Source organism: Macrosteles quadrilineatus, unplaced genomic scaffold, assembly GCF_028750875.1.
Source record: "Macrosteles quadrilineatus isolate MER2022 unplaced genomic scaffold, UCM_ALF_1.0 Scaffold_5__1_contigs__length_97177068, whole genome shotgun sequence".
NCBI lineage: Eukaryota > Metazoa > Arthropoda > Insecta > Hemiptera > Cicadellidae > Macrosteles > Macrosteles quadrilineatus.
This window is the reverse complement of record NW_026542598.1, coordinates 7599093-7624432: the sequence shown is the minus strand read 5'-3', so window position 1 is coordinate 7624432 and position 25340 is coordinate 7599093. Positions and strand designations below refer to the sequence as shown.

The 25340-nt window shown below is 33.9% G+C and overlaps 1 protein-coding gene across 2 annotated transcripts; it reads left to right on the top strand.

The window, feature by feature from the left end:
* LOC128995870 (uncharacterized) lies at positions 1 to 24291 on the top strand. Of its 2 annotated transcripts, none has more exons than XM_054420896.1 (10): positions 1 to 186; positions 3045 to 3296; positions 14164 to 14321; positions 15310 to 15457; positions 16289 to 16498; positions 17345 to 17561; positions 18514 to 18668; positions 19158 to 19397; positions 19728 to 19976; positions 23978 to 24291. In XM_054420896.1, the coding sequence occupies exons 1-10, from the start codon at positions 120 to 122 to the stop codon at positions 24142 to 24144; spliced, it is 1863 nt and encodes a 620-aa protein (XP_054276871.1). In that variant the 5' UTR covers positions 1 to 119; the 3' UTR covers positions 24145 to 24291. The 2 variants fall into 2 exon arrangements, with proteins under 2 accessions (XP_054276871.1, XP_054276872.1); XM_054420897.1 differs by lacking the exon at positions 23978 to 24291 and adding an exon at positions 20678 to 21000 and having other exon boundaries at positions 8 to 186.
* The last annotated feature ends 1049 nt before the right edge of the window (positions 24292 to 25340 follow it).

The following is a 25340-nucleotide window of genomic DNA, read 5'->3' as shown; positions in this document are numbered from 1 at the left end:
GCCAATTCAATTCCCATTCCCAATCCCAATTATTTTCAACTAGTTGTCAAAGTGTTTTGTGTTATTATGTTAGACATAGTAGTAATATTTTAAAGATAAGTTTATTTTGTGTCACCAAAATGTTTTTAAATAAGTATACGTCATTAATCAATGTATTCTTTGTGATAATTATTTCATTTTTCATGTGTAAGTATTGCTTTTCAACCTTGAAAGATTTATTAAATTGTTAGGTTATATAATTCCAAACAAACCTGTTGCTTATACCAATTAGGCCTATGCCTATTTTTGGAAAATGTCTTCTCAAAACATTTATTGTACCACTAGGTTAACGTCAATTAATACTATGCTAAATATACACACATACATATTTAAATATAGGCCTAATCAAAAAATATAAGTTATATATAAAGTTATAGCCATTGCAAACCATGCTGCATTTTGGGGTACAGTTTCTTAACTGGGCTATGCTATATCGATTGAAACTATCGCTTCGATTAGTAAACCTTCATGCGATTTTTTCACCATCAGCAAGTTTGGTTGGTTAGGTTAGGTTATGATTCTTGAACTATCATAACTATTATGACAAATTTTGAAAGTAACCCACAGTAATGCCTAAAAAAAAATCCTACATATTTGATTCAAATGTTAAAGTTGTGGCAAATTAATTTCCCTACGTCAAATATAATAATTTGTTATAGGCCTAAGCTCCAAAAAATACAAAAAGTTATAAAATGTTTTCCTAAACAATTTATTTTTCCTAAAAAAAAACCCATATTTTTTTGGCCAAATAGAAAATATAAACATTTTATCAGAAATAAATAGCCTAAGTTAAATATTATAATTTCTGAAAGGAAATAAAAAGTTCTTTCAGGAAACTTTTATACCTTTTGGTTATAAAACCACTGAGTTATTGACGTCAGAAAGTGAAACTTAAAATTATTTCTTCCTAAAACATAATTTTTTGGGCATTTTCAAAAAAGCGTAACATTTTTTTTTGTAACTACTTAGCCTATATACAATTTCCAAGATATACATATTGGGTATGGAATTTACTGCAGTTTCCAAAAATGTTTATACAAAAAGGACAATGAAAAATTGTTTACACGCAAATATGTAAATGCGTAGTAATATTCATCAGGAGCATATGTTAAGGAATAATTTCACTATTTTGTAACAAATTGTAAAAGAAACCCTTTTATCACAAAAAAGTGTAATATTTGTGTAATCTTTACAGTACCTAGTTACACAAATATACACATAGCCTATTATAACACAATACTATCACACAAACAATATTTACCGATATTATAAAAGACACAACGCTTGAAAGGACGCTTCCATAATGCCGATTCTCCTTTGTCGTCGTCTGGCTAACGATAAATCAGGACTGACTTCTACCAAACAAAAATACTCGCCGTACAGACCTGCAACTGTTGTCAATTTGACTACCAACTAAAGGGCTTTCTGCAGATATAAATATTACTCGGAAATTATTATTTGGCGTTATAATAGCGTTATAATAGTTATAATAGCGTTATAATAGTTATAATAGCGTTATAATAGTTATAATAGCATTTTCCATTTGTTACAAAAGGGACAAATGCCACCACCCCCCCCCCTCCACCACTTCCTCGCAAATTGACAAAAACATAAGATTTGTTTGAATATTTTTTGACCTGATCTAAACGAGATAGACAACAACCTATAACAGACGAGTTGTAGTTCACAAAATTTCTGTTGCTATGATACCACTCCTGTTTTCGTCCGAGAATTCTATTATTTTTTATCAGCCAATGAAAACAGCTGTTTTTTTGCCGATTGCACAATTTTCGTCTCCCGCCAGAATACAATAATTTGATATCACTAGTTTTTTAGAATACTGTTTTTGGCTAAATGATAATCACCAGGTAATGTTTTATATATGAAGATTAATGCTGAGAACCTCTTTCCAACGGTATTGCAATTTAAGAAAGTTTACTGGTCGCAAAATTAAGTTGAAACACACCACGCCCTATTTGTCCCTTTTGGGACGATGCCAGCTCACACTTCAATTTCTAACGCCCCAAAAGGGACAAATGCCAGATCTAGGGTTAATTGAAAATCCAATCGGGCAAATGGAAATTCGCTTATTCTGCAGGTTTGCTGCGGCGGGGGTACTTATATTTTCAACAAATCCAATAGCCTACATCTTTTTAGCTCATGTTTCCATTAATTTTAATTTTAGTAGGCCTATAACAAGCTGTTTCAAATAGTATATTATTAGTATTATTTTTATAAATTTCAAAGTATTCATCTGTTCAAATGTAAACAAACATTTTCTCCCTAAGAATAACAAGGGAACTTTGAAGGCCACTTGGGCAGAGACCTGATGGAATTTAGAAAATGTTTTGTTTGATGGCACGATGTTCTGTGTTTTTCAATACCAGAGCCAGCAGCTCTCTAACATACATGTACTAGAAGTCCGTCTCGCCCAAATCTACCTTTAAGTTCCTCTAGAGCCTTATTATAATTATCTGGGGTTGGTGGAAAACTCTTTACTACTTCATATGCTCTAGACCTAGGAATCATACTTTATAGGCTAACAAGTATTGGAACTTTTCTGCAGAACTTAAGGTCAGTTCCTTATCTATTGTTTGAAAAAAGACGTTTTTAATTATTGTACAAGTAACTAAACTTAGGCCAAGTGTTGTACAGTAGATGCGTAGTTCTAGAGGTGTACTTAGTTGTAAATATCCTAGTGTGGGAAACCACTGTCGTCTAAGAACTGACGAACATGGGAGGTGTTCACAATTTCAACGCTATCAAGGGACATGTACAAATGGTGTCGCTTGCTTGCGAAAGACGATGGCGTCTAGACCGGACCGGGGAAGATGTCAACGATTCCACTGCAATCATCACTGCAATGTGTTTTGATTTAGGAGGTTTTAATATTAACTTACTTAGTCTAGTAATGGGTAATGACATTAGGTACCTATTACTTAAAAGTGCTTAACATGGTAAAATTGTATGGTTAACTACCTAAATCTGTGTTTCATATTTTTTAGATGATGTCAGTGCTGAGTGCAACATTCCAATTGTTTTAAGAGGATCATGGTTTTCATGGGAAAATATACAAACAGAAACTGAGCTAAATGCAAATGAGATGCACCGGAATTCTGACCATGGATATGTTTGTGAAGACATCAAAGAAGATTTCCATGTGAATTACACAATCGTGTTTCACCACCCAGCTGATGGGTGTTACCACTGTGTTAAATTTGTGGTTCGAACCGTCAATGTCTTGGAGAGAATCGAAAGTAAGTTTCTTTAATGGTTACTTTTTTTTATAAGGGTCAGTTGTAACATTATTTTCACACTGAAAGCTGTCATAAAACCAGACTACCTAACTTATGACATCCAAAGAGTCGAACTAGCTATAACTAAGAGCTCTTGCGCATCTTAGCCATCAATACTTTTATTAAACCCCCCCACTTCACCTTGTTTTAATTTTTGCAGGTAAAATATTAATCGTAGACAAAAGCACAATGAACCTGATTGCTATTAACTTACTTGACTGTACCTATGTTGGAAATGAGCAAGAGACTCCTACAGTATCTTTGGTTTTAATGATACTGTAGGATAATGATAATGATAATGTATGCTGGCCTTTCCTTCTGTCAAAGTCATTTTCCTATTCCTTCAGGAGACCAAGGATGCTATACTCATACTGACTGAATGCAGTTAGTAGCCTACCTAACGTTTTTCAAAATTTGGGAGGCAGTGATCATAGTAATGTAATAATCATCATAGCAAGTGTAATCACCCAAAGTAACATTTTTTGCTGTAGTAGAACTTGATGCACAGCTGCCCCACAGGACCAAGCCATAAGTTAGGGCCTATATGACTGTGAAAGGATGCATTGCACGACGTCCAAGTGCCACGACGTCCAATAATATTTATTCAGTGCCACGACGTCCAAAACATCATTTTTGAGTTGTTGCACGACGTCCAAGTGCCACGACGTCCAAAAGTACAGTAACTGCCAAAAATATAGTCTTTCTACAAGCTTTGGACGTCGTGGCACTTGGACGTCGTGAAACAGCGCACTATAGGATTGTAAAAAAGTAACATGTGCACGACATCCAAAGTCTCTGCCAGTTGCATGACGTCCAAGTGCCACGACGTCCAATAAATATTTGACTGTTGCACGACGTCCAATATAGCTCAGCGCTGTTGCACGACGTCCAAGCTCCTTCATGATGACCGATTACGATGACCGGCTACTTGCCGAACAGTGTTCTCTCGTGTAAAATGCTTATGGAACGTTTATTAGTTATATATACATGGGTGTATGTTCTTGTTCAGAAATATATATACTATGAATATTTGAACCATAAATTGAAACATCATAAAATAAAAATAAACATTAAAAGAAAAAATAAACAAGGCTATAGTTGGAAAACTATAAGGTTTACATGGTTTGAAAAATGATGACTTTTTTTAACAACCTATTATGTTTGGAGTGGGCTTTTAAATACTTATTTTTTCAAGATTAGATGAATACACACATTGATCAACATGATCTTTGAAAACTATTTTTTATACCCTCATTTTAATTTGTAGTAGTATAAAGAATAGAATGCCTTTTTCGAACTGTTTTTTAGGCTTCAATTAAATGTTCTTATGTCGCAAATATGTTTATTAATAGTATTCACTTAACATTGACTTAATTTTATTTCAATAAATTTTGTGTTTGTGTTTTGCTACACCACTTATTAAACTGCAACCAATGAGAATATCATATAAATAAGTTGTACACAGGTTTATTTTGTTTCCCCAACTCTAAAATACAACGCACACGAATTGAAAATGTTATAGGTTTAATAGTACTGTAGCGAATCGAATATCAATAAAGTTAACGTATAACAATAAATTTACATATTCCTAGATTATAATCGAATGTGCTTACGAAGGAACACCACAACCTCAAAATTCAACATACAGTATATTTACTCAAGATTTATTGTTTTCATATAGCACAGTTGATGTTGCCGACTAGCGTGGGAGCGGAAGTCCTGATAAAGGCTGGTTCTCGGAAAAGTAATAAACTTGTAGTTTGAATGAAACATTTTTTTAATTTTGTACAGGATTCATGGGATCCTCATTATCAAGTACAAACTGCAAAATGTGTGTCGAAGGTCTGATTAGACCTTCAGCGACTGATCCGTTTTTACCTTCCTTTAATTTATTCTTTTTCATGTTGTGCTTCATGTAACATACAAAGACTAGAGGGCCGCTCATGCCCTTGACAAATAAATTAACATTTTCGCACAAATACAAATCAATATCGTCATTAGACAAGAATTAAAAAATAAAATTTATAAACAAAACCTACCACGGCATATTCTTGAACAAGTGTGCCTACAAACCTACGATAAGCATGTTTGTTATTATAATACTTAACCTACAAATGCTATGACTTAGGGCATACCTGCTTTCCTAGATAAAACATGCGAACGAATTGCGAGTGCGACGTGAACTTAGAAAAATACTATATCAGATATAGTACAACAAATCCTTAGTACCAGTTGCGAATAATTTGACTTGAGCTGGCTTGAGTCCATGATTAACTCTGACTCAAAAAATCACTAATTTTCTGAGCCAGGTGATGGCCAAGTTATCCAGACTTCCGGGTTATCGAGACCCGAGTTTGCGGGACTCTACTGTAATAAGTTAGTTCTCAATGGAAATAAATAAATTCATTTAATCATTCATTTAATTTGCAACCAAAAGGTGAGTGAGCGTAGCGAACGAACTTCAACCTGGAAGCGAGTTAGCGCAGCGAACCAGCTAACCTGAAGGCAAGTGAGTGGAGCGAACGAGCTCCAACCTAAAGGTGAGTGAGCGTAGCGAACGTACTTCAACCAGGACGTGATTGAGACATGCGAACGAGCTCACTTGTGAAGTTAAACGGGGCAAAGCCCGCGGGTACAGCTAGTAGATCATAAACATAAACAATGAAATAACTAAGTAATAAGTAACAATCATATACTAATGAAATTACATTAACATATGGTTTGACAGCTACATTTAAGTAATGTAAAATAATGTTTACATTCGGGCTAGTAACATCATTATTTTAAATTTATAATCCTTACCCTCTCTGTTCTAATATTCGTGCATTTTTAATACTAGGTGAAACCCGTCGAAATCAACGGTTACTTTCAAGGCTTACGTTAATTCATCTAACTGCGATTAATTGGGTTAAATACACATATTTTGAGCATTTAGCATTGTTTAAAGAGTAATAAGTGTAAAAAAAAACCAATAATGATATTAACTGCATTAGTTGCCAAATATAGTTGATCATTCAATGAATAAAATATTTCCCATACCGTACGCCATCGGAGTTATTATTAGTATGTTATATGGTAGAATATCTCTTCCTTTGGAAGAACCTTTAAATAGTATTAAAATCGTATTGGTGGATCTTTTGTAGTTAAACACTTCCGTGATTTCATCAATGTAATATGATTTTATTTGAAAAGAAAATATTTTTTGGGAAGACATATTCTAACTTCATAATGGAGGTATATCCGTTACAGTGTAAGTTTGATTTTTCCTTCGCGTCGCGTCAGTTCATATCGTACTTCTGTGCCAATGAATGAACCCTCTAGCACAGTTTTGAGAAATTGATTTTGGGGTTACTTTTTAAGCTGGAATTCCTTGACATGGGGGTTGTCAGTTAGTTGTCTCAGCCTTATCAATAACATAAAGTTGTCAATATAATCTCTCTATGGAATGTTAGGTGTAGTGGAATACTTGAAGTGAAGTTGACTTTTATTCTTGAACTGTTAGGGGCCACCTAGTTCATATAGTCTTGCGGCTTCATTGGCAACAAATAATGCAAATGACATAGCAATGGGACATTTCCAAAAAGCAAAAATACCGTAGATTGGCAGTTACGTATATATTGACGTTTACATATTGTTAATCAACGTATCTTATAAAGGATTTTGTAATCTAGTTTAAAAGGAATATGACCTTTCTGTCATGACAGTAGCTGCTTTAATAGTATTTTCTCTTTGTACCATATTTTACAGCCAAAATGTCGTGTTATTTTTCAATGATGTTACCTACTCAGTGCGCCAAAGTCCGTAATATAGGCAGGCGCAAATAATTTGTCAAGATGGGTACAATTTTAGGCAAGGTTTCTATGTTTGGATATTATTAGACACGATAAGAGCAGATATTTCTACATAAATATTTGATATGTGTAGAATAATATGATCAAATGTAGGCAAAAGTGGACTATTCATACAACAACTTCTGTATCCAATAGTCAATGGTAGAATTCAGTAACTCCCAATAAATGTGTGTTGTTTGAAATACAATTTAAAAATGAACAGCTGTTTCGTTAAAAAGTATTATTCACATGGCCAAAGTGTAAACAACTCTGTGGAGGGATCTTTAAAGGTTTCTGGGGCAGAGTCCTAAGGGATTTTGCTTAGTTTTTCTTTTAATAACTCATCTACAGACCAAGACACCCCTACCAAGTTTCTACGCCGAGCCGTTCTCTCAAATTTAGTGGGGACAAAGTTTCCAATTAAATAATTAGATTCTCCCATGTTAATCTTATGGGAGAAACTCTAACTTTGATAGCCTGTGGGGCAAAGCCCGAGGATTTTCATTACAGAAATTAGTGAAAGGGGGCGTCTACACAAAAAATTCTTTATTTTGACACGTCGTTTGTAAAAATCCGTCCATTATTAACGGAGGAGTAGTGTTTCGTAGAAATTGCCTTCACGTATTATACGTATATAAGGATGTTTGAACCAGCTGTGTGGAATTGTGAAATCAAAATTCATTTGACAGTTAGTTCTGGTTGTTTACATTTTTAAATTATGTAGGTTTGCTCTTGTTACCATGGATACCATGGATTATGTAAAATACCATGAATTGTATTCTTTAGTTGGGAAATAAACATCATTTCATTTCATTTTTTTTTTTCATTTCACCATCAATCATTATTTTAAAATCTCTAACCTCAAATTTTTGAAAGCCCACGGGACAGAGCCCTAGGACAATAACGAAGAGGGAATAGTTGTACTAGGGTTGCTTTCAGAGAGGTGAAAGCCAGTTGAGCGGAACAAACGTGATTTGATATTTGTATAAGTAACTAAATGTAAAAAAGTCAATAGATATACTAATGCTTGTTTTATTGATAAAAATTACAATAATTCAAATTTTTTTAACTACATCTTGTTATTCAGATACCTCTTCCAGAAGTGCATTATGGTAGTTTTGACCAGAAAAATATTACAGTAGTTGGAGTTTGATATTAACATCCAAAAAGGGCATTCAAGTATAAAAAAGAGAAAGGAAATTTAACATTCAAATTCAACTGTAGCCTACAACAAAAACAGTGGACTTCATTTTTCACCCTTACAATCGGTTAAAGTATTTAAGTATATAAAAATACAGTAACTATTTAAAAAAACGAGTATTAAAGTATAACATCAGGAGGGGAAATTTGACATTTAAATTCAACTGTGCAACATAAACATTGGTCTTCATTTCAACCATTGCAATCGGTTAAACTCAGCTTTCTTTGCTGGAAATAGTTTATGATTGTTAATACCAAGTATTCTTGATGGAGGATATGATTGTAATGTAACTGGAATGTAGGTCTTCTACCATTATTGGGACGATTTAGAGACAGCATTTTAATACTGGCCTTAATAAAACCATTGGACAGCCCTAGACAATTATCCATACCGTGGTTAAAAGTGTACTTCTATAAGCCCAGGTAATTAATTAAAAATCCGTGGCCTGGCAATCAAATAACAGTATTTATATAGGATAAGCTACTGTTATCAACATTTGAAATTAATGAATTGTTACCAAATTACTGTTTTACAAAATGCAGATTCCATTTTTAGCCGAGCCATTAAAATGAGGATTTGCCAAAAAATTATTAATTGGCTATTAAAGAATAGTATTTAATGATATACAACTTTTCACATTTCATAAATTATATGTTAGTTTTGCTATGGTCAAAGGTCCAAATCCAAATGTTCTTTTCTTTTGGTCTGTATGTAGTAATTTGCTAGAATCATTGACTTTATATAAAGTCAATGCTAGAATACTGTAGATGGTTTGTTAAGACCATAATATGCAAGCATTTTTGAAATCGTTTCCCCGTTTAACCAACTATTCCAAAAAATAAAAAAAATAATATGGTGCAAGGTGCAACACAAATAAACAACCCGATCACCTACTTATAACCTACACTTTACCTTCCTAATCTAACCTTACTTCAAAACACTTAATGTAGTCACGAATACTCATAAACCCCGACCTACCTTCCCCACATGCCTAAATTAGATCAGTGTTCACTGTTCAATCTGCGTTTTATTAATAAGTGTAATAACTTACTGTATCGTCGATGTAATTCAACATAATATAACCTGTGAGGTATTATCGGATTAAATATTGATTTCGATGCGGTTCGATATATCGCTTATTAAATCCTTATTTCTAACATTGACTGTTTCTAATCAGCTGGCAACACAAATAAGGTGCCCAAGAGTAAGTAGTCACTGCGATATGCTCCGCGCATTGAGAAAGTAGTTCCGTCTATTTTCGCAATTTGTAGTGAATTCCGTGCCTTAAAAAATGTTTTAACGGTATTTTCTTGTTTATTAAGATCACAGGAATGATTTAAAAACGTTTAAAAGAAAAGTCTAGAAAGTTCAGAAATACCTTATGATTCTCTTGTTTACATTTTTCTTGTAAACAAAAAACTGTCATATGGCTACTTTAGTCCCATAAGCCTAATGTTAAAAATTGGAAATTTTAAGTTTGTTTTAAATTGCAATAGCATTATCTAATTGAAATTTGTTTGTTTAAAAACCATCTCACTATTAGTCTAAGTAATTTTGTTAAGTTTGGCTGAAATCCGTTCAGCCGTTATTGAGTGATGTTTCTCTATTTGTTGCATTGAAGTTGATCCCAAAGAGCTTCGCTCGCTTCGCTCGCTCCGCTCAATAATATGTATCCTCGGAGCTGTAGCTTCACTTGCGTGCAATTTGAGCCCAGTCGGTTCAGTACTTTTTGAGATTCTCTCATACAAACACACAGACACACACACACAAACACACACACACCACCTCTTCTTTATAATAGTATAGATAGATAGATAGATTACTATTATAGTATTATATATTTTCTGTGCTATGGCTAAAATACGTTTTTGAGCGAAGCGAGCGGAGCGAGCGTAGCTCACTTTCCCTCACTTTGTAACTTCTTTGTAAGAGCATCAGAATGTAATGGCTTGACCAATTGATATGAAATTTGGCCAACAGCTAAAGAATACTGAGCACAATGTTTTGGTAAAAAATATTTGCAAATTTCCTTCTGGATTTTATTTTACAGGTCACGCAATTTCGCTTGTTATTTTAATGTAAGTTGAAAGAAAAATTATATTGGGTTTATGACATATGGGTTTATCTTGTTTTATTTAAATAAGATAAACATATGTTAATTGTTTGTAACTGTTTTGTTTACATTTCAATGTTTACTTTCATCCTAGGTTAAAGTTAGTTTATCAATGGAAGTAACAGTTTTGCTATATTTGTTTTGAGCATGGCTCAAAGACCACGTCGTAATATTAGTCCAGTAAATAAGAGGTATGTTAACTTACAAACGGTCCGGTAAGTCTAAATTTGTTATATGTTGTCTAGGATGGTAAGTAGTTGTTTAAGGCTGCGCTCTACCCCGTCTGGCGCGCGCAAATGTAAGGATATTAGTTCTTCCTGTTTGTAGCCCCAATTGTGAACCGATTTAAAAGATCTTGGTGTCATATTTTTCGTTAAATGTTATTGTAGGTATCCCGTTTTTTAAAATTTTGATAATTTAAAAAATGTTGGGCTCACGGGTTGGTGAAAAATGTAAACAGATATTTAAAAACGGATTTCGGCATTGAAATCAGCGTGAAAATCTGGTTTATAATGATGGGTCACAACGTTATCATTGCATTTGATTTTCTTTATTTATATCTAATATGGCGGATTCAAGATGGCGGCCAAAAATGAGTTCCCTATGTAAATAAAGTACTAACCACCCAATAAACTTCGGTGGTCGTCCCAAGTCAATATCTCACAAAATTTTGAATAAAATATTCATGTGGTATATTTTTTTCAAATTTGTCCAATGTTGAGAAAAGCCGCCATTTTTATCGTGATTTTAGGAGAATTTCTGTAGACCGATTTTTGGCAACTTTTAGTGCGTCACTCTGCAGACCCATCACTACAAAATAAAACCATAAAACGTTTTCTTCCAATTTTTTAACGTTCCCTGTGTCAGTTTTTTTAGTTTGCTTGGACTAATAGAGATTTGTCAAAATAACAAAGAAATTGACGTTTTATTGTACAAAAATTTAAATATTTTCGTATCCATAAGTCTTAGAACCAAATTGTTATACTTATTTTATAGGAAATCCAATTGTCTACAACATTGTCATTACATATATTTCGCTAAAACGAACCAAAACGGAGATATAGGCGAAAATCTCTAGAAAGTACAGATTTTATCGATTTTTCAATATGGCGGCGGGCGCGGAGGGTGGAGAATTGTGCATTTTTCATTTTAAACAACTGCTTACCATCCTAGACAACATATAAAAAAATTAGACTTACAGGACCGTTTGTAAGTTAACCCCCCTATTTTTGTCTCTAACCAGATTGATAGGCAGTTAGCTAATCAATTCCAACATGAATTAGATGCACAAAAATGTTACACTTGCACTTACTGTCATCGCCAACAACTAACAGCTTCAAACCAATCACCGATTTGTTCGCGTTGTCGTTCAAATGCAACTAAATTCACGGCGTTAAATAATATGGATGAGTCAAGTGTCCCGAACGAATTAACTGACCTGACGATTGTAGAACAAATGTTGATTGCACGAGTACATCCTGCTACGCCCATTTACAAAGTACAAGCAAATAGTCAGGATGGCCAGTTTCACTACAAAGGTACAGTATGAACTATCAGATAAATTTGTCATTCTTTAGAACTTAAATAATATCGGGCAAACAGTGAATCTGTTGAATGGGAACATATTGTAGGTTGTTAGCTGCTTTAGCCATTGACAATCTTTAAATAATGCTTCGCTCATTTATGCGTCTAAAGTGTAACGGCAGACCACCCTATTTATTACTGCATCAGTTGGAGACACTCTCTGAATATCTGCTTCAACCATTTGTTGTCAAACATTGATCTCGTAAAATAGTGAAATTATTTTTCGTATGCACTAATAGAGCAAGGTTTGTACTAAAAGAAAACCTTCTTTTAGTTTAAAAAATACATGTTTCACAGGAAACATTTTTAACCATTGTAGTAACACCATTATAGCTTAAAAAGTTGATAAGTGATAGTTTACATAATATTTAGCACATTTGACGGATAAACATTTTTTGAATTCGTCATATTATAAGTGTATGAAAATTCATATATCTGTGTATCAATATCTACTTATCTCATTTCTGTTCAATGGAAGTTATACAATTTCAATGATACCGGTACTTAAATGGGAAGTCTTACAGCTGTTATAAAACTGTGCATACATTTTATCTTACGAGTAAATTTGCTACCAAGTGATATAGTATGACAATTCTATTCTACTGCAGTACTTAGAATTCTACCACTACTCACATTAAACCTACCATATTTACTTTTGGGCTAGTGATTAATTTATTGTATTAATCATACAATATAGTGAATAGTATAGTCATTTATTTATTTCGTTTCTATGACATAGCTCTATTTTGTAGAAATCAATTATGCAATCATAACAACAGAAATACTGCATCACTACATTTTACGGTGACATAGTATTTATTTTACATATAAAAATTTAAGCTAATACAATAATTAGTTCAATTAGAATCATTGAATATTGAATAATTTAAACATTAATCGAAGACGAAGCGGTTGACAACTTTCAAACAGTTGACTAGGCCTAGTTGCCTTCAATAATTGCAATACGAACTGTATGCACTGAGGTCGGCAAACAGTGTTCACAGTGTGCAGGGACTTTGGACGTCGTGGCACTTGGACGTCGTGCAACAGTCAAATATTGATTGGACGTCGTGGCACTTGGACGTCGTGCAACTGGCAGAGGCTTTGGACGTGGTGCAAATGATACTTCTTTACAATCCTACAGTGCGCTGTTTCACGACGTCCAAGTGCCACGACGTCCAAAGCTTGTAGAAAGACTATATTTTTGGCAGTTACTGTACTTTTGGACGTCGTGGCACTTGGACGTCGTGCAACAACTCAAAAATGATGTTTTGGACGTCGTGGCACTGGAAAAATATTATTGGACGTCGTGGCACTTGGACGTCGTGCAACACTCCCCTGTGAAAGAGGGTGTGGTATACAGTCATAAGATAAGGCAGTGCTATTTCTGATTTAAGTTTTCTTAAAAGACAGGTGATGTGGGAAAAATTCACACATAGGCTACCTTTTCAATGTGGGAATTTCAGGTTTAAATTTAGTGTCAACCCAAAAGCCAAGTAATTTCACTGGTCTCCTCCACAGTTTTGGGCTACAAATCAGAGATTGAATTTTATCCTCATTGAATTTATGATGGCTAGCATAAAACCAGTCCATAGCCTGGGATAGCAGGTGTTCGGTCTTAAGTCGCAGCTGAGTTAGGTCTCGTAAGGCTCGGGTCATTAATATTTTATTTTGGCAATATTTATCACTGAACTGTTTATTAATTTTGATTAGGCTATAAAACTTAACTATTAAAATAAGTAGGCTGTTTCAAAACTTTAAAAACATTTTGCTATGTAGGCCTATGTTAGCTATTAAATCTAGACATTTTCTCGTAAAACATAACAACGTCACTGGACACAAATTCATATCAATGTCGCCTTCTCTACTTGGAAAATGTTGCTTAACCAATTTAATTTGTTATTGAGTAGGTATACATTTGTAGGACAGTAGTGATTATGCCAGCGGTAGCTGGTTGTGTTGGTAGTCTAGTAGTTAGTGTCTCAGACTTTTGTGCGATGTAAATGCTTATATCCATAAAATGTTTGATTTGTTTGTAGGCCTACCGCTTTTCCTTACTTAAGGGTTTGTAATTATTCTTTAACAATTGGTTGATTCTAGCTGGTTGTGTGAATCTGAGGAGAGGACAACAACCAACTGTTGAGAACGTGTGCGCCAACCTGAACCCTGATCAGCAGCTGATTACGATGTTCTCTCAGAACTACGTCCCTGTAAACTGCCGCTCAAGTCTGGAGGGCGTGTGGCAGTTTGCCTATCAGGTATGGTACATACACTACATACATAGCCTAGTCCGTCAAAACAAATCGCTTAGTGTGGAAACATCCTTGTAATTAAATTAGTTACAGCGTGCACATAGCTTCCTTGATCTGCTTGTGGCTTAATTTAATCTGCAGTAAATCACGGTATCTTAAGGACACTACTTCCAATCTCATTTTATGTTTTGCATCCACTAGGTAAAGAAAAAAGGAGAGCAAGCTAGCTGGTCTTATTAGAGTGCGGAACTTGTTCCTCAAGGTCTTGGGTTCATATCCTGCTAATCAAATCACTCGGGTTTTGATAAGTAAATATTCGTTTGTTTTGAAATTAACATGTTTCAGCTGATCGAATAACGTAAATAAACATTTCAAGTTTAGATTAGGCCTACTTGCAGAATGATATAATAGATTGTTTTTACAAAAAACTACAGAAAAATTAGTGATTTGTATATTTTTTCGGTGTAGTGGGTAATAAAAGCTTTAAAATAACATTATGGGAATTGGTGAAGAATTAAGGAAGTTATGGCGTACTGGAAAAAAAAGTACAAGTAGAAATTAATTATATAATATATTAACATATATAGATCGTTAATCTTTTAACTCCTCAAAGTAACAGTTCCTTACTTTGTCAGACAAATTTTACCGAAGGTCTACACTGAGACTAAAGGCCTTAGTTTCTTAGAATGTGTCCTAGAAAAAAGGCAAAATATTAACTGTCAGATTAGTTATCTACTACAGTTTTAACCATAGGAAGTTGTGAATCTTAGAATTAATTGTTTCGTTTTCTAAATTTAAGATTGCTACATGGCAATGTTTTTGTAATCTTACCAACATTTATTTAGTATTAAAAGAATGAATAAGGGCCTTAGTACCTAGTAGAGGCATGACTAGTCTCTTTCTTTTGAAATCTTAAAGATTCGCCAAGGAAAATAAAGAAATATGCACATATTAGTTCAAACACAATGTGAATTAAGAATCTTTTACTTTGCAGAACCGGTTCCGTTTCACAGGAGAATGTAACCACCCTGAAGCTCAGATTAGATCTTGTCAACAAGCTGGGTCTCAGTTCCTCATATCCAACCAGAAGTTCAACATCACATACAAGGCATGTCCTGGCATGACTGGCACCTTTGATGGAGGTAAAGTAGATAATCTGCTAAGTATGTACGGTACATGTTTCTGTAAGTAAGGCCAATGAATCCTGTCGGATTTAGTAAATTTGAGGGTTTTGAATTTTTTAAAGAAGAACAATGATCCAAAAAGTAGGCTTCGTGATTTTTATCAATTGGAAGACAGTAAAGCTATCTAAGTGACAAAATTAATTAGTGCTACCAGTTAATGATACTTTCCAACAAAGTTGACGTTACATTTTATAACAAGGTCAAAGTTTTGACATTCCCTTAAAAAAAAAAGATTGTAATAAGACTGTTCTTTTACATAAAATTTTATTGGCATAAAAACATAAATAAATAATAATAAAAATGATAACTTTAAAGAAAATAAAGTGATATGATGTAATTGTAAGTTAATCAGGCAGTGGTCAATGGTTGTTTGAGATTGTTATTTCACTTACATATCTTTTACCAATTAAATTGTGGTGTTATTTCAATTAAATATTCAAGACTACTCTGAAAATAAAACTATACTTTGTTGAAGCTTCAGTAGAAAGGAAATATGTAGATCACAATTTCAGTTGAAAGTTGACGAGAAGTTAATAACTAATTTAAAATGGGAAATTTCTTTAGAATCTTCTTTTATATGTTAAGGGGCAACCAAATCCGTAAAATTCTATAACATTTGTCTTTTCACGTAACAATTTTTAACACAGTTTTGTAAGATTTATCAAGCCAAAGTTTTATCATTGGTTATCAAATTAGTTGATTATTATTTTTAGCTTTTTCAAATTACGTTTTATCAGCGCCTACGTAAAGTTTACTGCACCAGTCTTGTTAATATTCCATCACTTACAGTGGTTGAATACAGCTGTCTGGGAGACTGGTTTGTGGACAAGAATCATTTTTTTGCCGTTGCAAACACCAAGGAGTCACGTAAGGAGGAGAAGTACCGATGTTTCCTGAAGAACCGAGATGATGACTTGTACCTTGGAGTCTCCATTACAGCCGAGTGCAACACACTGAAGACTGTGGAGAAGAGTCCTGAGAGGCTGCATGTCAACCCAGGTAATTGTCAACTTTCAACTTTGGTATATACTTTTAAGGAAGGTCAAGTGGCTGGTTAAGAATTGTTTTAAAAACCATACAATCCAGGGGCTAATAGATGTACCCAAAAATTCGCAAATCATTGATTTTAGTGAATTTCCCTTTAGGGAAGTAGCTATTACCGTAAGTGGCACGGTAAGACCTAGGCCCGGGACCGATTTACTTTTTCATTTTGATGTCCCCAGAGGCCAAAAAGACCATTCGTTTAAATTTTTATATATGTATATATATATACGTCCGTGAACGCGATAACTTGAGTAATTTTTGTCAGATTTTGATGAAATTTTGGTTTAAAGGTGTAAGGCGGGATAAACTTGAATGAGTTTGCGAACCAGCATGATAGGACCAAGGGAACGGGGTTTTACGGGGTAAATATTGGTTTTTCTAATTTTTGACCCTCAAAACACAAAATTTCCCAATTTCTCTCTAGACTTTTTAAAAAAGCTAGCACAGTCTCATTGGTGGAGTCATTGAGAACGGTGCTATTAGTGTTCCATTGTGTGAGCTTTATACGTTACACCTTTTATAGATTATAGTGTTTTGTGATTGGTTATTATTTGCATGAGTTGTATCATGGCTTTCATCATGATTTTTGACTGCTACCTCCTGAAGTGTATTCCAGCTTAAGTTGGGCGTTTGTGTATTGTTAGTTGTAATGTGTTAGTTAAGTTTTTTCACCTGAGGACGGGATCAGATCCAGATCCCGAAACGTTGTGTATTGTTTTTTTTCAATCGTGATGGATAATGTCTGCAATAAACCTTCGAACAACATAGTAGATAGTGTTCTAAAATCTGTATCCTTTACAGTGAAAGCTGAAGTAGTAGAGGCTGGTTGTCGTCTGCCTCAGAACTTCTCTGGAAACTGGATCAACACAGCTAATCTGGACGCTGATGTAGTCATCAACGAGACTCACATCACAGAGACATGGTATCCGGATCAGGGCCGCTACCGACGGACCATCTACATCTGTCGGGAACAGCGAGACACACGCTTCATGATGGCTCGGCTCACTGTAGATGGATGGTAAGTGTAGCCACATGGTGATTGAAAAGTTTGTATATTTTTAACAGTAATAGTGGAGTTATTGACCGAGAGATGTTAGGTTTGAGAGCCTAAAGTTAGCCACAGCTTGAGATATTCTGTGTTTGATCTTTAACTACCAGACTTTCAGTGCTATATGATCCTCACTGAAGACGATAAAGTACCAAGAAATAGAGTTATATTTCTGTGAGGTATTACTGTACACTGTAGCAGTTACATTGAAACAAACCCCTTTTACTGTCTCTGTCTAAATAAGCGCCAGGCTTCAGGCATTTACTTTGACTGCTGATAATGTACCACATAGGAGACAGTTTGTCACCTCCTCTTTCCTGCACCTCTCAGTTACCCGTCACTGTCTTAGTCACAATGCAAACAATGACCTATAGCTGTATGGACGAATAATGCTTTACCTCATATTTTACAGTTATTGTTAATGGGGTTTTTATATTTAGATTATTTTTTCATCATTTTTGATAATAGCTTACAAATAGAAAAACAGCTGATAAGACCGACAATGTACAACAAAACTAGTTCATTCTGCATCCTGACCTTCACTGCCTGTGCATTTTAGTAATAGGCCTAAGCCTATTAAGTTTTATTCGTTTCGTAAGTGTCGTCGTCCCATTAGTGTATGTGTGTCTGTATGTTTATGCATATTAGTAAACAATGACAAGGATTTCTTTATCCAACTGCAATGTTTTGACAATGGCGGATGTAAGCCGAAACATGTAAAAAATCTTCTGTAATAGTTGAGCTTTTTGTCGTAATTATAAGGTATGTAAACCTATTTATCATATAGAAAAAAACTTGGCTAGCTGTAAATAGTTTCTATGGAAAAAACTGAAAGCATTGAATAGGTTTACCAACGGAGAAACTTAACCAATTTAATTATCTCTAACATCGTTACTGAATTAATGATGTATTTTAATTACAGCCAAAAGGATTACATCTGTTTTGACTTCGTGCCACGCCATCACAATATCATCAGGTATCGCAAGGGAGTGGCAGTCATCACGGACGACTTTCACACTGTATGTTCCTGGGTGGCATTCCAAAACAAAGAGCAGTGGAAATACGACCTCTTCCTTGGTAAATATGTCTCACAAGCTCAATATAATAGTCAAGTAGTTATTTAGTGTTATCAAGGTTAACTTGTTTGGTTATTATTTATTATATCTTATCTCTGCCCTTAACCTAGATTTCAAGCCTCTTGGTTCTTAAATTTTGGCCCAGATGAAGTTATATAATAAAGTTTACGAATAAATTACAAAAGTAATCTGTGAGTTTATGCAATGGTTGTTAAAATGCAGAGCAAAACTGAATATTTGTCTAGAAATCAGCTGTGTCAAGCATAGTGTCAAAACATTTAGAGTGTAATACTGGTTTTAGATAATTTGGACTGAAGTCCAAATTTATAGTTTATTTTGGTATTACCCTACAAAGCTAGAGCTCAGGGACATAAATAAAAATAAATGCATATAAAAAACTATTGGACCCAGCCTTTAAGTAATTTTATCCACCAAGTTATTATTAAAGTTTCAATGGAGAGGTATTTTCTATCTTATGCTACTTATATAGGTAAAGATCCAGTGCCTGTTAGATGTCCTGTTGCGGGCAAGTTCAACTTCACTCAGCGAGGAGACGTCCCATTTGAAACTCGTATCCTTGGAGGAGTGACACTGTCACCTCGTCCAAATGTCTACTGTAAAGAAAACATTTCCGACTTTTCTGTCTGCGACACTGACCAAAAAGAGATGAAAATTGATGAAACCTACTGTCTATCAGTGGACCACCTTGGACGACCTATAGATATTTACAGTAAGACTAGTCTATACTTTTTTATTACAACTTTTTTTTGCATAATATTATTAAGGTTTAATGGGTAAACTTAATAAGAATTAATCTATTATTGTTACAAAATTGTTTATTTTAAAATCTAATGTACAATTTCCAAAAATAGTTTTTTTTTTCATGTTCATTTTTGAGAGGCTTAATTTTAGTTACTGTAGCTTTTTGTAAATTTGAATACTAATTTGTTGACCGACTTTTGTTTACAATTGAGTGAGATATTTAAAAGACACGCCTTTTTTCTAGAAAGGTAAACAATGTATTCAGTATTCACAGTTTATCTTTGCTGTTTGTCTTCAGGTGACCCTGATTACAAGCTGAAGTGTGTTGGATATTGGAAGGAGAATCTCAAGTCGTACTTGATCACATTTGACGAGCTGGACGCCTTCAGCAAGTACCGATGTTGGGTGTACCAGCGGGCGGATCTGAACAGAGTGCTCATGTCGCAGGCTATCGGACCCTTCTGCGACCTCTCACAGGACGTGACCAGCTGGAACTACACCGAGGGCGCTGCCGTCGCTCTCGAGATGCAGGAGTACGAGAGAGAACGTAAGTTTGCCGCTTTGTTTGATTTTGAATTTGCGCTTTTTTTGTGTTTATTTGAAAATAAATAATTACCAACATCACATATTTGTTGCAATCAAACTCCCTTAGAAGTCATAATATTTCGTAGCTTAGAGTACATTTAGTTTTTAAATTTGTTTGTCAAACATTCAGGGATCAATAAACAGTAAACACCTTCAAAATTTACTTTCAGCAAAGTAGCCTACTGCCTTTTTAATGAAGCCACCTTTTATCAAGCTGCTTTAACTAGGCATATCGCAAATTATGTGAATAGATAAAGGCATCTCTTCAACTGGTTGTATTTGAGAGAAAACTTACTAAAGACCTCTAGCTCATGGCCACGCTGTAAACATTATTATTATTATTATTGAAATACAGATTTTAGACGTTTAAAGATAATATATTTAATATACAGTTTCTGTACTAATTAGAGCTTTACATTGTTCATGTTCAACCACTACTGTTGTTTTGTAAAGTGCACAGAATGTTTAGTTACTTATGGTACCTTGGTATGTGTTGAATTGAGATGTATGATGCTCTGATTTGCATGTGCATGCTTAGTCTTAAAAAAATAGCGGAAATTGAACGATTAAATATAGTAATTATATTTTATTTTTGAACCAAAGGTTATTCTTTACTCTTGAAAATTAGCTTTAGAAAAGCTAATTCGCTTCAATACATTACAGGGGATAGGTGTCCAATGCACTTTGACGATGGATCCAACCCATGGATGTCCTCTGAGAGTTATATCCATGTTTTTCACTTCAATTAGAATTAGATTATCAGTTAAGAAATGCACTAACATAACCATCATTCCTTATATTGTCCTTGACATAAAGTAAGAACAAATTGCTTTTACCCACCAATTAATTGTATGATTATTGTCCTTAACATAAAGTAAGAAAGATAGTTTTTACCCACCAATTGTATAAATCTAGCTTTTATTGTGCCTTGAGTGTGAATTTTATTTTTATACTTTTATACTCAAATACAATTAATTTTTACCTTAGTCCTATCTTTATTTTACCCTGACTCGAGCAGTTGAAATATTCTTTGAACTATTTTTCCTGGTCAAAATACTAGTAAACCAACATATATCAAGGAATCGTGTTATTCTGATACCACCAATCAATTACTTCCTCATTATTAGTGTGTAAAATTGATTGTCTCAATTTGACTGGATTCTATCTATTCAGAAGGGCACTAAGAATTTAACTTGAAAGAGGTCATTAAGTTCAGACCATATTTCCTAATTAGGCTAGGCATATTAGGAATATAAGTGACAGTTAGAGGAAAGTTTAGGTACAGTCCTAATCATCACTTTCCTTTATGTTTTTTGGGTCGCTGAACTTGAATATGAAGTTTGCTGACAGATATTTTGCCCGGAACATTGGTTATTTTGTGAAAAACCTTAAAATTTTGGCACTTTTTTTGGTTTTTCGGGCAAATCTCGGTTAGTATGGGATTTTGAGAAAATCCTGCTTTGTAAAATTAAAGATGACAAAATTTACTACAAGTTTCATATATAATGTTTGTTTCTACGACGAACCGTTTCGCCACTAGAGCACGCTAAAAAAGGCCAGAAGTACAACAAATTAAAAACATTGCTAAATGCTGCCGTTTTACATTACGTTTCCATGGAAACAACCCATGTTACGATAATTTTAACTATTTATTCATGATAACAAACTGAAACACACTTAAAGATACCCCCGCCGCAGCAAACCTGCAGACTAAGCGAATTTCCATTTCCCTGATTGTATTTACACTAAAATGTCTCCTTAGAAATAATACATTTATTCCCTATTTAAATAAACGTTTAACGAGTACTTAGGTTTGCTGCAACAGGGAGGGTAAAAAGGTGTTTTTGAAAAATGGTAATAATTTAGTATGAAATGAATGCATTTTCCAAATTTGATCAAAATATGTTCATAAACAAGCAAACTACAACAGTTTACTTAGTCTCCATAAGAATAACATGGACATTTTAAATTTACAGATTTTTGGAATTTTCTCTGTAACCATTAGGCGCATAACAACGCTTTAATATACTAAACTTTTTGTTTTATGTTGTTTGTTGTTGTTCCGGATCGGTTGACAATTAATAAAAGGTTAAATTACCTGCAAGACGTTACTGCAAGACTTAAGACGCACCTAATGGGGAAGACCAAGCTCTTATATTAAGGACTGATGATGGCGATTTAACGTCGCCGAAATGCATATCCTACAATAGGATTCTACAGGATCGACCGGCGGACACAGGTAATTTAACCTTTTATTAAACTTTTTGTTTTTTTAAGCTCTACAAAATGGTATGGAAAGAAATCGCTAAATTTTAAGTTTATAGGGTCAAAAATATTAAAAACCAATTTTTACCCCATAAAACCCCCCATAAATCCCTGTTCTTATTGTCCGATTATGCTGGTTCGCGAACTCGTTCGAATGGACGTAGGTTTACACCTTTGTCCCAATTTTCATCAAAATCGGATGGTTTTTGCTTGAGTTCTCGAGTTACGGAGAAAATTCCAAAAATCTGTAAATTTAATATGCCCATGTTATTCTTATGGAGACTAAGTAAACTGTTGTTTGCTTGTTTATGAACATATTTTGATAAAATTTGGAAAATGCATTAATTTCATACTAAATTATTACATTTTACAAAAAACACCTTTTTACCCTTCCTGTTGCAGTAAACCTACTCGTTAAACGTTTATTTAAATAGGGAATAAATGTATTATTTCTAAGGAGACATTTTAGTTTAAATCCAATCAGGGAAATGGAAATTCGCTTAGTCTGCAGGTTTGCTGCGGCGGGGGTATCTTTAAGTGTGTTTCAGTTTGTTATCATGAATAAATAGTTAAAATTATCGTAACATGGGTTGTTTCCATGGAAACGTAATGTAAAACGGCAGCAGCAATGTTTTTAATTTGTTGTACTTCTGGCCTTTTTTAGCGTGCTCTAGTGGCGAAACGGTTCGTCGTAGAAACAAACATTACATATGAAACTTGTAGTAAATTTTGTCATCTTTAATTTTACAAAGCAGGATTTTCTCAAAATCCCATACTAACCGAGATTTGCCCGAAAAACCAAAAAAAGTGCCCAAATTTTAAGGTTTTTCAAAAAATAACTAATGTTCCGGGCAAAATATCTGTCAGCAAACCTCATATTCGTGTTCAGCGACCCAAAAAACATTAAGAAAAGTGATGATTAGGACTGTACCTAAACTTTCTGCTAACTTTCCTAATATGCCTAGACTAAATGTGCAAGGATAGCAACCTCTTGAAAACATTAACCTTGCCTAAAAATTCTTTCCTGAGGGAACTGGTTTTGTTAGTCATTGTTAGTTTCTTGCAATTTAATTGTTCACTCTCTCAGACAATCCAAGAGAGCATTGCTAATACTTCAAATACATTAGATGGTTGTAAATAAATTATATCAGGAAAGACAAGGTAATAATTATTCTAAAAAAAAACTACATTGAGCAGCATTAAATTAAAATACAATGATGTTGTATTCAGTGTACAGTCTGATTCATCCAAATAATTGGCAACGTCAACTTCTACTTTGCTTATTGAGTTATGCTTTTGTGTGCTTTTTTCTGCTTTGTGCTCTGTTCTGCTTTGTTGTTGGTATTTTTAAACGTTTTTGTATATTTACAGTATTTGTTTGAATCTTGAATGTGCAATAATAATCAAAGTAAGGTAATAATGATATGGTGTTCTATCAAAACGTATTTTAGAGGGTCTCTACTTTATTATACTAATTCAATAATTAAAAAATCTGTAAAAGGTCAATATTCTCCTTAGTTAAAAAAATATATATATTATTTGTGTTTAAGAATTCTTTTGTGTTCACAATCTCTTGTTTTATCCCACTTTTGCACTTATCCTACTTTTGCACTTATCCTACTTGTGCACTTATCCTATTTCTGCACAAGTGGCATTCCCCCGGTCTCTGTATTTCTCTATGCTCTTATGTCATTGCAGGAGACAGATGTCCGATGCATTTTGACGACGGCTCAAATCCCTGGACCCAATCCGAGAGTCACATTCATATTTTCCACTTTGACGGAAGTTCAGCCTCTCTCAGCCCAATCAATCTGTTTTTGACATTCATCGTCGGTGTTTTATTGGTTGTTTTACATAATTGTTGACCTGTGAATTAACTGATTGATATACAATCAGTTATTCAGTTTGGGAGGTTGTAAAAAAGAGAGCTAAAATAGTTGTAGAGAGGTTTTAGTTTTCGTAACATTTCTAATTCCTGCCACAAACTACAAAAAAGAAAGTATAGCATTTCTTGCTTGTTATAGCTTAATTTTAAACATATTAAGAACAAGTTAAGGTAGTGAGATTTAATAGTAAAATGCCTTTGTAACAAATTTGCCTTACTAATCTACAATATATGCATACTTATTTTGTAAATCTATTGTCTATTTTATAAGGTGATAGACAAAAATGTCTTTTAGCAAATTTCTCTTAAAGGGATAAGCTATTACCTAGGTCTCATGGTAAGACCTAGCCCCGGGACCGTTCAATTTTTTGTTTTGAGGTCCCCAGAGGTATGTAGCGTTGTTGTACGCTTAATGGTTTTGGGGAAAGGTTAAAAGAATTAAAATATAAAATTCCCATGTTCATCTTAGGGAGAGCAAGTAAACTGTTGCGTTTTGTTTGATTATGTATGTAATTTGAACAAGTTTGGCAAATTTATTTCATTTCCATAACAAATTTATTAATATTTCTTTAAGAACACACTTTATTACCTCCCCTGTAGCAGCAAACCTAATTGTTCATTAAACATTAAACCTAATTTCATTAAAAAAACTAATAAATCTGACATATTTAAGGGAAAATTTTTCCCTTAAATCTTGACATTCCAGTTGCTTTCAGCTGTTGTACTTTAGTGTTTTATTTTAGTCTAGTAATAGTGTGTTGTGCGTTTTATTTATTCAATTGAATTCTGTATTTTAACAAAAGTACACATCTATATTGCTTTTACAAATTAGTTTCAATCATTAAGAGTTTATAAAAGTCTTGATAGTGTAGAATAGAAATAAAAATCAATTTACATTTTTTAAGCATAGACCTATTTATTTAAAAACTTAGTTGCTGTATTAGAACATTTTTCCAATTATTGAGAAATAACAAAAAAGTGTTATTGCTGAGAAATGCTCGCCTGTGCCTTTACCTTTAGATATATCATATTTTTACATTACTGTACCTGTATCTTTGTATTTTAAAACCTTTTATTGCTGTGATTAATGTAAATGTGTGTCCGTCCATATTTATATGTTTTTTAGCCACTAGTTATATGTATCAAAGGACTATACTGAACAATACACTAATATTT